The sequence below is a fragment of the Bombus bifarius genome, unplaced genomic scaffold, assembly GCF_011952205.1.
Source record: "Bombus bifarius isolate JDL3187 unplaced genomic scaffold, Bbif_JDL3187 scf7180000007979, whole genome shotgun sequence".
Taxonomy (NCBI): Eukaryota; Metazoa; Arthropoda; class Insecta; order Hymenoptera; family Apidae; genus Bombus; species Bombus bifarius.
The window spans coordinates 140,838-153,100 of NW_022884364.1; the positions used below are offsets into that span (position 1 = coordinate 140,838).

A 12,263-nucleotide genomic window follows, 5' to 3' on the forward strand; every position below is an offset into this window, starting at 1 on the left:
GTGGAGTGATGTGTAAAGCATCGTAGTACACAATCTTGTATTTTAATAAATGCATACGTTGATACATATACAACGTGCGAGTGTGAGTATACTTGTGACTTGTCGAAAACGTTTGTGCATGAAAATCTCGGGTATACTCGTGACTGGCCGACAATGTGTTTAATTTGTTTTACACGAATGCAGCGATTGAGAGAATGCAACATAGCGTGTTGAATGCGATACAATAAATGAAAAGCGTAAGAATAAAGATTAAGGAATACAGAGATTGAGTACAGCTGGAAAATATATTTCGTAATAATTTGCAACAATAATTTAATTTCATTGAAACAAAACAGCTTCCCTCTCTTGTAAATATCAGTACGTAGCAATGTATAATATACCTATGTGAATATCAGGGCATTTGAAAGTAGATAATCAGGTACATTTGAGACGTGAAGTATTTAGAAGTAGTATAAATAATATTTATATTGAGCATTTATATAAGGCATGAATTTATTTTAGATCTTCTAATGAATAATGTAATCCTTCCAGGGCTTAAGTATATTCAATGTAAATAAAAAATTATTTATCGATAATTAATTAGTCATACATATCCCTTAGTCGTTTTTTATAATCCTTTGACACCTTCCTAGCAACTGTTTTATTCGTATTTGTACAATTTGTATCATAACTAATCCAATTGTTTTAAGTTTAACTTTCACAAAAGCTGCATTAGATATTCATAGAATAACCTAATATGTAAAGAGCATAGACCAGTGATTAATGATACTAACATTAGAACAGGCTGAAATAATGTTTCGTGAATGTTTCAGTAATACGATTATTAAAGTGATATATTTTGCACGATTAAAAGGAATAGTCAATTATATAAGAAGTATGTAATTTCTCCACCACTGTTGTTAGTATTGTAGCATACGTAACATAAAGTAACTTTATTTTAAAAAGGAAAGATTTGCATGCTTTACTGAATAGCATAATAATAAGAAATTGTATAACAGTAGAATTTATGTATTACGAACTTACGTATAATGTACGTATTATGCATGTATGTATATTTCACTTTGATAATGTGGATGTAGCAGAGTCCAATTATATCGATCTAAAAGTTAATTTAAAGTTTTACTAGCTGAAAATCTATGAATACATAAATTTCATTATTGGCATTTTCAACAATAGATATTTTACAGGAATATAGAGAAACATAATAAATGTTAAATAATCCAAATTATTAATAACAGTTGACGTCAGTCGATGAAGTAGGGAATATTAATATATTATTGAATCAATTATTTATTTATCAAACAGAAATATAAAGTGTACAATGGTACAAGTGTATGTAACATACTGACGTGCAGAGATCATGGTTAAATTTCTTTTTCTTATTAACCAGAGTTTCTCACGAACTTGGAAGTGAGATTCTTCCAAACTATAATTGCTTATATCTATAATAGTAATTTACTATTAATATGGATACAAGACAAAATACGAATAATGAAAATATGAATTTGATAATACAAAATATTTGTCACTGTCAATTTGTAAAAATACTATGAAATAAATATTAAATATATACTAACGCAGATACGAAGTGTGACTATTTACAAGAATTATTCTATTGCACTTCTTACGAAGTTATAAATACTACCGCGCAAATAAGAATTTTTCTCCATCGTATTATCGTCGTTGTTCAATTACAGTTCCGTCGTTTCTATCTTTTTACCAAGTGGATTAACGATATTGTTTTGCGTTCGATATATTGGAGAACTTCGATGAAAGTCATTTGGTATATTTGCCACACTTCCCGCGCTGCAAATAAAATTTATTATTTCTAATTTTAATACTTACTATATATATATTCTAATGCTTACTATATGTACTTTATTAATTATTCATTTTATTTATTTCGTGTAAATACTACTGTCTTTATTATGTCTATTGATAATCATTTAATCCTACTATTATCCTAATTAATTAATTAAACGTATTAGTAGATTATATATATAGATATACTTAATATCATGCCAATTAGAAGTAAGTAGCATTTACCTTGAAATGGAAGACGCTCTTGGCTCGATATAGTACGGTTTATCATCGGTTCTTTGGTTTGTATTAGCTTCGTTCATTATTTCTTCGTTGTTCAATGCATTTTCATCGAGAGAATCCCTCTCAGACGTGTGACTAAGTGATTCGTCACTTTTAAACCACTCATTCTCGTAAGCGTGCATCCATATAGGATTAGAACCTTCTACACTATGCTTGTTTGTATTCGGTACACGACCAGGTCCTCTTATAAATTCTGCATCTGATGTTCCTTAAACAAATATGAACAAATTAAGTTTTGAAAATTATGTTGGCAATAACTTAGGCACATAGGGTTTTGTATAAACGTCAGAAATTGTAAATCGAATAATAATTTAAAATCAGCATGTAATATGTATTTCAGACATTATTTCATGTATAAAACTATAATTTTTCTTATATGCATAATTATATATGCATGCTGACTGGATTGCTCAATGGATATTCAAATGTATCTGTTATCGAATAACAAAAGGATATAATATATAGTTCAGTTACAATCTATCAGTAAATACATATGCAAATATTAAATATAACTATATAGCCATACGTATACATAAAAGAGGACTACATAAAAGACAGATATATACTGTAAAATTTGTTCTAGAAACTTCCTAGTCTTAGGAGAATTATTTGTTGAATTGATTATGTAACTGTGTAATTAGTCACAGGTTCTATTATTTCTTACGCTTATATGATAACATTATACGATAAATCCAATTAATTGTTTTGAATTTTCCATTAATATCTTAAACTGATAATGTCTTATTAATGAAAAACAAGGTATTATGCACAGAATTGTGATATTTACCAAACGGTGATGCATTTGCGGCTTTCAATTGCCTGCGGAACGAGGCTCTTTGCGAAATGCACAAGGCTATGCACAGAATTAGCAGAGCTCCTAGGAACAAGGTCAAAGTCAAAAGCCAAAACGTGGTTCCTGCTTGCTCGTACTGAACAATCGGTTGATATTGAGCCGGTTGCGTGTCGAGAACATTGAATTCCTTAAACAGACCATCGAGTTTCTCTATATTTCTGTCGACTAATTCCAGGACTTCCGACACTTCAAGAATGGAATTGTCTCGACGATTTACAAGGTGCATGTACAAATCGGTCTTTGTTCGATCGACAGAACCGTCGTGATTCTCGTGGATTTTGTAGTCATCAATATTAACTATCGCTCCAGTCACGTTGCCCAGTGTCCTAAAAATTTACGTTACGGAATTGTAAAATTTTGTTCTACATGGAAATTATATTCTGCGTTGTTCATAATTGAAAATATATAACTACAAAAAGTAATCTATTAGAATTAATATAATAGATACTTTTGTAACTTCTGCAAAGTGTATGTTTGCAGCAACTTTATCGGATTTACCTTAAACTTTACCAATGTAATTACGATAATTGTGTTTCATACTAATGAAATTTCAAAATGTTTTATACTTTCACGTTTTATTATTTCATAAATCGTTGTAAATGCCGCTAAAGTTGTAAAATTATTAATACGTAAATAGTGATATAAATTCAAAGTTCTAGTGTTTATAATTTTAAAAACTTTCCACACTGACTCTCTAAACGTCTCTATTCTGTTCCGGACTTCCGGTGGATGTTGCCGCAACACGAAACGGACTCTCTGATCTTCTCTTAGTAAATAAATAAATACTCTTGCAGTATCTTCTAAACCATGGGTATCATTGGCTAACACCTGTTTAAATACATTAATAAAATTTGACTAATAGTAATATTATTTGATACGCCTTATATAAGATGCAGTATTAGTAATAACAATCATGACCTCGTAACTACGATTATACTTTATTAGCATACTGTGCACGAAACTACACTGTGAGATTACGAGATATGATCTCTTTTAAAATCAATTTGATTTACCATAAAATCAAAATATCCTTTCATCCCTCTCTGAGGGTCGAAATTTAAACTCACTACCCCGGTGAGTTTATTAACCAGAAAAGGTTGCAGCTCAATATCGTCCAAACCTTCTGTCAAAGTCATGTGAATTTTACCAACTTGGTAATAATTAACTATAGCATTATCACCTGCATCCAAGTCAATCGCCTGAAACAAAAACCGTAATTTCTATTGTTTAAAATAGGTAACAATAAATTATCTGTCAGATGACATTCGAAACAATTTTTTAATGTTTACTTCAACAATGACGATAGTTCACATGCATTCTTACTACATGATTTCATTCGGTATACTGTTATGTTATTTGTTATTAATTTCGTTAATACACTGGAAATCGAGATACCTTGCATATTATGTATTTTTCTTAAAATTTCTAAAAATTATTTGCACCATTTATATCATTATTGTAATATACTATCTGATGAATAGATTTTACCTTGACTTGCATAAATTGCGTGCCAAAATCAGCTTCTGTAGTAACTCCACCCGTGAATATCTTACTAACAAACTTGGGTGGATTATCGTTTATGTCCATTACATTTATAACAATCTTCAACGTAGTATCGTCCGCTTCATCGGAAAGCGTTCCGTTCGCTGGAACAGTATTACAATCTTCTGTCGCTTTCACAATTAACAAATGTTCCTCTTGCTGTTCTCTGTCTAACGTTTTCGCAGTCTGAAACGATTAATTGTACGATTAAAATTGTACGATTGAAACGATTAAATAATGTAGTTAATGTGTGAGCTGAACTGAAAGCAATTGAACTCATGAAAAAAGCTCTATAAAAGAAGAATAGATAACTTTATAAAAGGATGACAAGAATTTATAGAATATGAAAGAAAATACGTCACTGACAAATTAACGATAAGCAGTTGTTACAGTTATATATCACACTTTGTTATTTGTTCGTGACTTACAGTCAATTCGTGTCTAAAGATATCGAGAATAAAGAGTCCATCATCATTGCCGCTGATTATAAAATAACACACTTGAGTAGGAGGATCGTCAAGATCATCAACTTCGTCCCTATCGACAGTTTCTGGTAATTGTACAGTTTCAGAGCCAGGAGGTTGCTCTTCTGTGAAGTCAATCTTGAATATGTCTACCAAAAATTGAGGCTCGTAATCGTTGATGTTTCGCACGTAAATAATTAGATCTAGATCCGTGCTGAGAGGAGTTGGAGTTCCTAGATCGTATGCTTCTACTCTGATCTATGAGTGAGAATTAACAACTATTATTATCTTATACTCGATGCCATTTGTGTCAAATATTCTACGTACTTCAATTAGTTTTCGAGCGATTTGATTATATGGTAAAATCATCGTACACAGACATCGATGTCAATTAATTTTTAAATTAAATGGTTCGGAAGAATAGTTATTAGAGTTATTAGAGCAATGCAAATATTTGTCAATTAGAAATAAAATCATTTAAGTTTATGTTTTATTTGCATTCTATAATTCTCTATCCAGATTAAAATAAAAATAAAAATTGAAATCGATATCTCCAGGATGATTTTGGGAAAAAGACAGTTTATAACACATCCTGATTATACGGTGCAAATTTATCAAAGTGTAAAAGTAGAGAATATACGTATATTTGTACATATACCATGCCTTCTCTCGTGTATTATTCTGTACCTTTTTTTTATAAAGAATGTAATTTGAATTACCTCGTACAATTTCTGCGTTTCTCTGTCTAACGGGAGTTTTAGTGAGATAATGCCGGTGGTATCGTCGATGTGAAATGTTCTCCAATGACCAGCCAAGTCTTGCTTCAAACGATAATGAACGTCGCCATTTGGACCAGTATCGGCATCTTTGGCTTCAATTTGTATGATCGATGTCCCGACTGTCACATTCTATAAATAATATTCGTCATAACAGCACGAACAACGTGTAGTACAGCATGTATTGCAAATTCCTTATATGCATAATGCGATATTGCATTAAAAAAATCGTTTTACTTTTCAAAGTAAGTTGGTAAAAATGCCTTAAATAAAGTAATACTTATGTCAAAAGATTGGCAGTCCAAGTGACAAATTAATTCATCTTTCCTAATTGATAGTCGAATAAAGGAAACATTCGAACACGACAATATAAGAAAGAAGCATAAAAATTTACATTAACACAAGTGCAAATTTACCTCTGCTACTCGAATAGTTGTATTATGCTGTGGACTAATAAAGACTGGCGGATTGTCGTTGTAATCCGTCACACAAATATTTAAAACAGAAATGTCTTTATTGGAAGGACTACCAAGATCTCGGGCTTCCAGATGTAACGAATAATTCCCGAATTTTCCTCGAAGTGAATGTGCCGCTTTTATATTTGCCGTCCAATAGTCTGCTTGTTCTAGGATGAATAAACCTAATCGAAAGAGTCAACATTTACGTTATTAGTTGGTCTTCTTACATACATGATATCTATAAGATGTTTCATTAGATATTTTTCATAGTCATCTCGTAGAATAACAAAACGTAAATTCTTTATACAAACCTAATTCATTTCCAGAAAGAATTCTAATTTTCATACGACCATTTGGAGTTGTTGGATCATCTGCATCCTTCACCTTAATGGTAAAAACTAAATCTTTCACGTCATGGAATTCTGATATGGTAACACATGTTGCAGGTATGTCCATTTTTGGTGGATTGTCGTTGACATCTGTTACAGTGACCCTTAAAACGAATTTTTTGCAAATTATTTGAAACTATTAGAATATTCTGCTCATGAATAATGCGTAAACCGTTATAATAAAGTTTTTAAGTTAATGCTACTGTCTCTATATTAGTATTTCATACTAATATAGGTAGCACAGATATTAATTCAAGAGATAATTAATTTTCACAGACAGCAGAATTTACACAAATAATTAATTTGCACAGATGAATCGCAAATATATATATAAATCTTATTATCTTATATGGAATAGCTAATAAATTATATAATGAATCTCTTAAATAAAAGGAACAGTTGACATATGTCAAGTGTGCATTCTAAAATGCATTACATAAATACAATACAATAAAACTGTATTAAACACAATACGTCAAGTTGCTGTTAATGTTTTAAAATTACCAAATTGTCAATATGACTTAATTCTTAGAACGGTTAATTTTTATGAAACGGATGTCAATTGCAACATGAAAGTAACTTACTTGATCTGCTTAAACGCATTTCTCGATTCCCCAGCTGTATAACCGAACTGATAGTTATCCCAAGCCTCTATGACTAGAACGTAATTTTGTTTATCCTCCCAGTCAATCGAATCTGCTACTGTCAAGACGCCAGACTCAGGATGAATGGCAAATGTACCCTGTATTATAAAACATTTTTAATAAATTTTTTCTGTTGTCGTAAATCTTCATAATGAATAATCCATATGACAAACATATGTTAACGACATAACGAAAAGTATGCTTGCCTGGGACGACATTCTATCTAATAAATATGTAATTTTTCCATAATCTCCGCTATCAGGATCTCTAGCTTGAATGGTAGCTACTTCTGTACCGATCTTAGCGTTTTCCATCACAGTCAAATTACTGATATCAGTTACAAAGTACGGGTTATTGTCATTTTCGTCCAGTACTTGAACGTATACCTCAGATAAACTCGATCTACGAATAAAATTCAAATTTAGTAACAGGATCGTTACTGTGTAAATTTTAAGAAAGGTATAAAAAAGCAAACATGGTAAAGGTAATTTTTCCTGAGGCAATTTAAAATTAATGAAAGGCACTTTACCTAGGTGGAATTCCTGAGTCAGTGGCACGTACAGTTAGATTAAGCCAGGAATATTGTTCTCTATCGATTTTATTCGCCACGACCATTTCACCTGTTTCAGAATCAAGATGAACTAAATCTGCCAGTTCTTTAGGACTTTCTAACGAATACGTAATACTACGATTCTTATCTGCATCATCGGCAACAATGCTCGCAATATTTACGCCGTTTTTACTGTTCTCTGTTACAGATCGTCTATAAAATGGTCTGCGAAATCTTGGGTTATTGTCGTTTTCATCTTCGATTATTATGTTCAACGTAGCTGAAATTACAGGCTTAAAATTAATCTCAAACAATATACTGTACCGTATTTTGAAAGGAGGAGTAAACATAAAAAATAAGTAAAAATAATAATAATAGGAATAAACCAATTTTTTAAATATTGCACCTGCAGAAACTATTACATATATACATATATAATATTAAAGTATGAATAGGATTTTAGAAGTAATAAATCTAATATTAACTTTACCAATATTAAGAACCGTTTAAGTTTACTAATTCCTATTACAATGTTAGAAAAATATATGATATTATTCGTTATGATATTTAGGTGGTGAAATTTTCAACTTAGGTTTTGTTTCTTTATAAAAATTCGAATTTGTATAAACATTCACAGTCTAATTAATAACTTGTTCGTGAAAGAATTCCAAATATACTCTAAACGTTGTTTTTTCTACTTTTAGTGAAGTATACTAACCGGATGCAGTCTGTATTCCTCTGATTGCAGCCAAATCTTCAACAACTAACCCCAATCTTATCGTTTCCACTCTTTCTCTATCTAACAATTTAACCACACGAAGCAATCCATCGAGTGCATTTAATTCCAAAGCGGACAAATAATCATATTCTTGGATCTTAATTAGCGTTCCTTCCTCGTTTCTTGCCTCCGAAGAATTTGGATCGATACGATAACGTAATATCGGCGCTATGTCTGGATCATTAGCCACAACACGATGCACGTACGCTCCAACCTAATAAAATAGCGCAAATTATCAAACATAACCATTTAATTTTCTTCTATAAAGAATATGTTTCATAGGTGAGAGATCGTGGCAGACAATTATTTCATTAGAGACAAAGACTCGAATTATAAACTGAGTAACTCAACAAACAATTAGTCAAACGAATTTAACGACTTAAACGTATATTACCGTCCATTTTTATATAAATATGTATAAAACACATTTACATATCCGCTTGTGTCATAGAAAAATATTTTAAATACGCTACTGTATGTATACAGGGTGTCCTAGATTTTTCCAACCAAACTTTGTAAGAATATTGTATGAGTATAAACCACAAAAATATTACATAAACATAGGTTGTTTAGTCTTGTTAAAAAATTATATAGAATATAGACAAAACAATAATTCAGTATCCAACAGTACAGATTCACGAATTAGACTTCCTTATTACATTTTGAAACCAATGTACGATAAGGTTAACGATGTAACTCATACACTTATATATCTATATATGTATACACATATGCATACTAGGTTTTTACGTGTATTAAAAAGATATGAATACGTATTCCGAACTGATACGGACAATTGGTTAATTAAGACTAAACACGATCAAAATGAATTGCATGGATTGGAGATATGTAATATTCCTCTACATTGGAATTTAAATACGTACTTGTGTATTTTCACGAATGGTCACCGTACCCGGGTCGATAAAGACGGGTGGTTTATTGTTAACGTCTACGATAGTGATATTGACCAGAACTTCGGCCGTTCTTTGGATTTCCGTTCCACTATCGATCGCTATGACGTTCAAGCTGTATCTTGTAGTCTTCGGTGAAGTCAAATCTGGATCTAAATTGGAACCCGGTGCAACTCTAATTACACCTTTTTCCGGACTAATCACAAATTTATCACCTGCGCCGCTTTGAATTCGATAAACTAATTTATTGTTAGGTGAAGATAAATCCTTATCCCAAGCTTTGACCTGCAATAAATATATTTTCCCATTATGCTCTGTCCTAATGATTTCTATCATTAACGGACTGTGAATTTTCATGCATTTATAGAAAATTTAAAAATGCAAAATTCCACAGAATAATGTGAAACAATCTATAAGATACCCTAAGTATAATACTTTGTCTATGATATTTGGTAGGTGAAACGATTTTCTATCGAATTTTTCAGAAAAATCCGCAGTGTAATTGTTATGAATAAAATTTTACACAAATAATTAATTGATACGTAAATGCTCTAATAAATACAATGGTGTGTAAATACCTTTAGCTATTGTACATACTACTAAAGTTTATTCAACTTTAAAATAAATTTCATCGCTATAAATTAAGGAACAAAAGATTTTATTATAGAACGTAACACATTGTTGTTACTAAATACAAATCGAATAGCTTAAACAGTATCGATATCCAATAATAGTTAATTAACAAATATTTAATCAAGCTGAGATTAAAATTTGGAAATTAACCAATGGTATCTACCTGTACTACACTGGTACCTCCAGGCAGGTCCTCAGGGATGCTTTTCTTGTACAACGTTCTCTCAAATGCAGGTGGATTGTCATTGATGTCTTTCAGATAAATAATTAATGGCGCATCTGAGCTCAAACTTGGAGTACCCATATCCCTAGCTCGTACCGTCAATCTCAATGGACGTACTGATGTTTCCTTGTGTCCTTGACTAATAGGCAAGGCTTCATAATCCAAGGGCATCGTGGGGATAATTATGCCGCGCTTTGAATCGATACTAAAATTCCGTGAAAATTCTCCCGATACTAAGGCATACGTCACTTCGCTGTTCTTCGTACCTGTTACGAATTTGACGAAAAAACGCTTAGACTTTTTAACAGCAACGTTAATATCGATTTATGTATCGTAGATTGAACATTTTACTTAAAATGCATGTACGTTGTTTTGTATTATTTTACGTGTTCGAATGAGTAATAAATTCTTTCGTGTATCTTTTAAATCCTCTTAATGTGCACGATGATGCACGTGTCATGAAAAAATGAACAGACTTATTCCTTAACCTAATATACCAATATCGATGAAAGTAAGTTTCAAACCATTCAAATCGATGTCAAACGCTTCGACGATTAAGGGCGATTGGAAATGATCTTCGTTCTCCAGAAGCACTGCTTCGTATTTGTTTTGTAGAAATATAGGAGCATTGTCGTTAACATCCTTCACATTGACGACCAACTGGACAGTATTGCGATTACCTTTGCCAAGGTCATCTCTTGCCTCAACGGTTAAATAATGTCGAGATACTAGTTCTCGATCGAAGCTTGGCCCCGGTTCTTTAACCGTGATTAGTCCTGTTAGAGGATCCATCGATAACCTGCAATTAATAAGAGGAAATTATGGTATTGCATGACAAGTGTGGTAAAATTTGATATTCCACGTCAAGATCCAAACAAATTGCTCGAAAATACCCATCATTGCGGTAAAAGCGTTGGTAAAATTTCATATACTTTTCCTTTCGATTCCGTAAATTAATAATACACTCTTCTTTAACTTTTACTAAACTAATCATTTTAGAAGTGAGTGTTTTATTACATTAATAACTCTAAAGACAGCCTTGAATGTAATTATAAACTTAAGACTGTCTGCCAATTCTGGATGTTTGATAATCTCAATTTGAAACATCAATTTGAATAATTTCGTGTTGTAAAACTTACACATGCGCAATACTGCCTCCTAAATTGGTGTATCTAATTCCTCGTGTTCCAAAATTCCCGCTATCTTCGTCCAAGGCTTGAACCCATGCCACCGTAGTGCCGACGGCGCAATTTTCCGGAATCGATACCTCATACATGTCCTCCGTGAACTCTGGATAATTATCGTTCTGGTCTTTTATGAAAACGACTACCGGCACTTTACTCTGCTTCGGTGCCACTGTTACCACCTCCTTTGCGATTAATGTGAAATTTACCTCTGAAATTACGAAATTATTTTCCATGAACAAAAGCAAAATAGAGTTACTTTGAATAAACTTAGAATAGGAAATATAATTGTTGATATTACACGAGACGATGACACGGAGGATTTAAAATTTTAGAAGCTTGTTCTCATAGAGAAGGGAAAGATGCAATTAATTAACATAAGACCGAAGATCGATATATCCAACGTAAAGTAAACTTTTCTATTGACGAGCATTTGATATTGCAAGTGAGTCATCCCATCGCATGTAGTCAGAAGAATCGATTTGCATTTCTAACTTCATACCAAAGGAATACTTGGAAACATATCATTTACGTGGAATTTGTATAGATATAGAAAGAAAACACATTAACTATTCCTCGTAAATATGGAAAGAAACTTTTGTATTTTACATTAACGTGAGTGATTTTAAAGATTGTATGGATTAAAAATTGTAAATATTTATTAGCTCTTTCTTTATCACTTTGTATAAATTAATGCAGCAAACAGTAAAAGTCAATTACGAGTTGTTATTAGATTTAAATAAAGGAAAAGTTAT

The 12,263-nt window shown here is 31.8% G+C and overlaps 1 protein-coding gene across 2 annotated transcripts in view; it reads right to left on the reverse strand.

Moving 5' to 3' along the window:
* Positions 1–1,272: 1,272 nt before the first annotated feature.
* Positions 1,273–12,263, reverse strand: part of LOC117204665 (cadherin-23) — a 36,078-nt gene continuing 25,087 nt past the window's right edge. Inside the window, exons 8-25 of one of the 2 annotated variants that reach the window (XM_033442280.1) lie at positions 11,464–11,719; positions 10,849–11,123; positions 10,265–10,590; positions 9,442–9,753; positions 8,498–8,771; positions 7,759–8,059; positions 7,436–7,631; positions 7,170–7,327; positions 6,508–6,689; positions 6,155–6,378; positions 5,682–5,870; positions 4,927–5,220; positions 4,445–4,684; positions 3,970–4,155; positions 3,648–3,784; positions 2,891–3,282; positions 2,047–2,302; positions 1,273–1,806 (exon numbers count right to left, since the gene is read on the reverse strand). In XM_033442280.1, the coding sequence (XP_033298171.1) occupies positions 1,692–1,806; positions 2,047–2,302; positions 2,891–3,282; positions 3,648–3,784; positions 3,970–4,155; positions 4,445–4,684; positions 4,927–5,220; positions 5,682–5,870; positions 6,155–6,378; positions 6,508–6,689; positions 7,170–7,327; positions 7,436–7,631; positions 7,759–8,059; positions 8,498–8,771; positions 9,442–9,753; positions 10,265–10,590; positions 10,849–11,123; positions 11,464–11,719 (4,313 nt within the window). In that variant the 3' untranslated portion in view covers positions 1,273–1,691. Of the gene's footprint in view, positions 1,807–2,046; positions 2,312–2,890; positions 3,283–3,647; positions 3,785–3,969; positions 4,156–4,444; positions 4,685–4,926; positions 5,221–5,681; positions 5,871–6,154; positions 6,379–6,507; positions 6,690–7,169; positions 7,328–7,435; positions 7,632–7,758; positions 8,060–8,497; positions 8,772–9,441; positions 9,754–10,264; positions 10,591–10,848; positions 11,124–11,463; positions 11,720–12,263 lie in introns of both variants that reach the window. The other variant, XM_033442279.1, reaches the window with a different exon arrangement.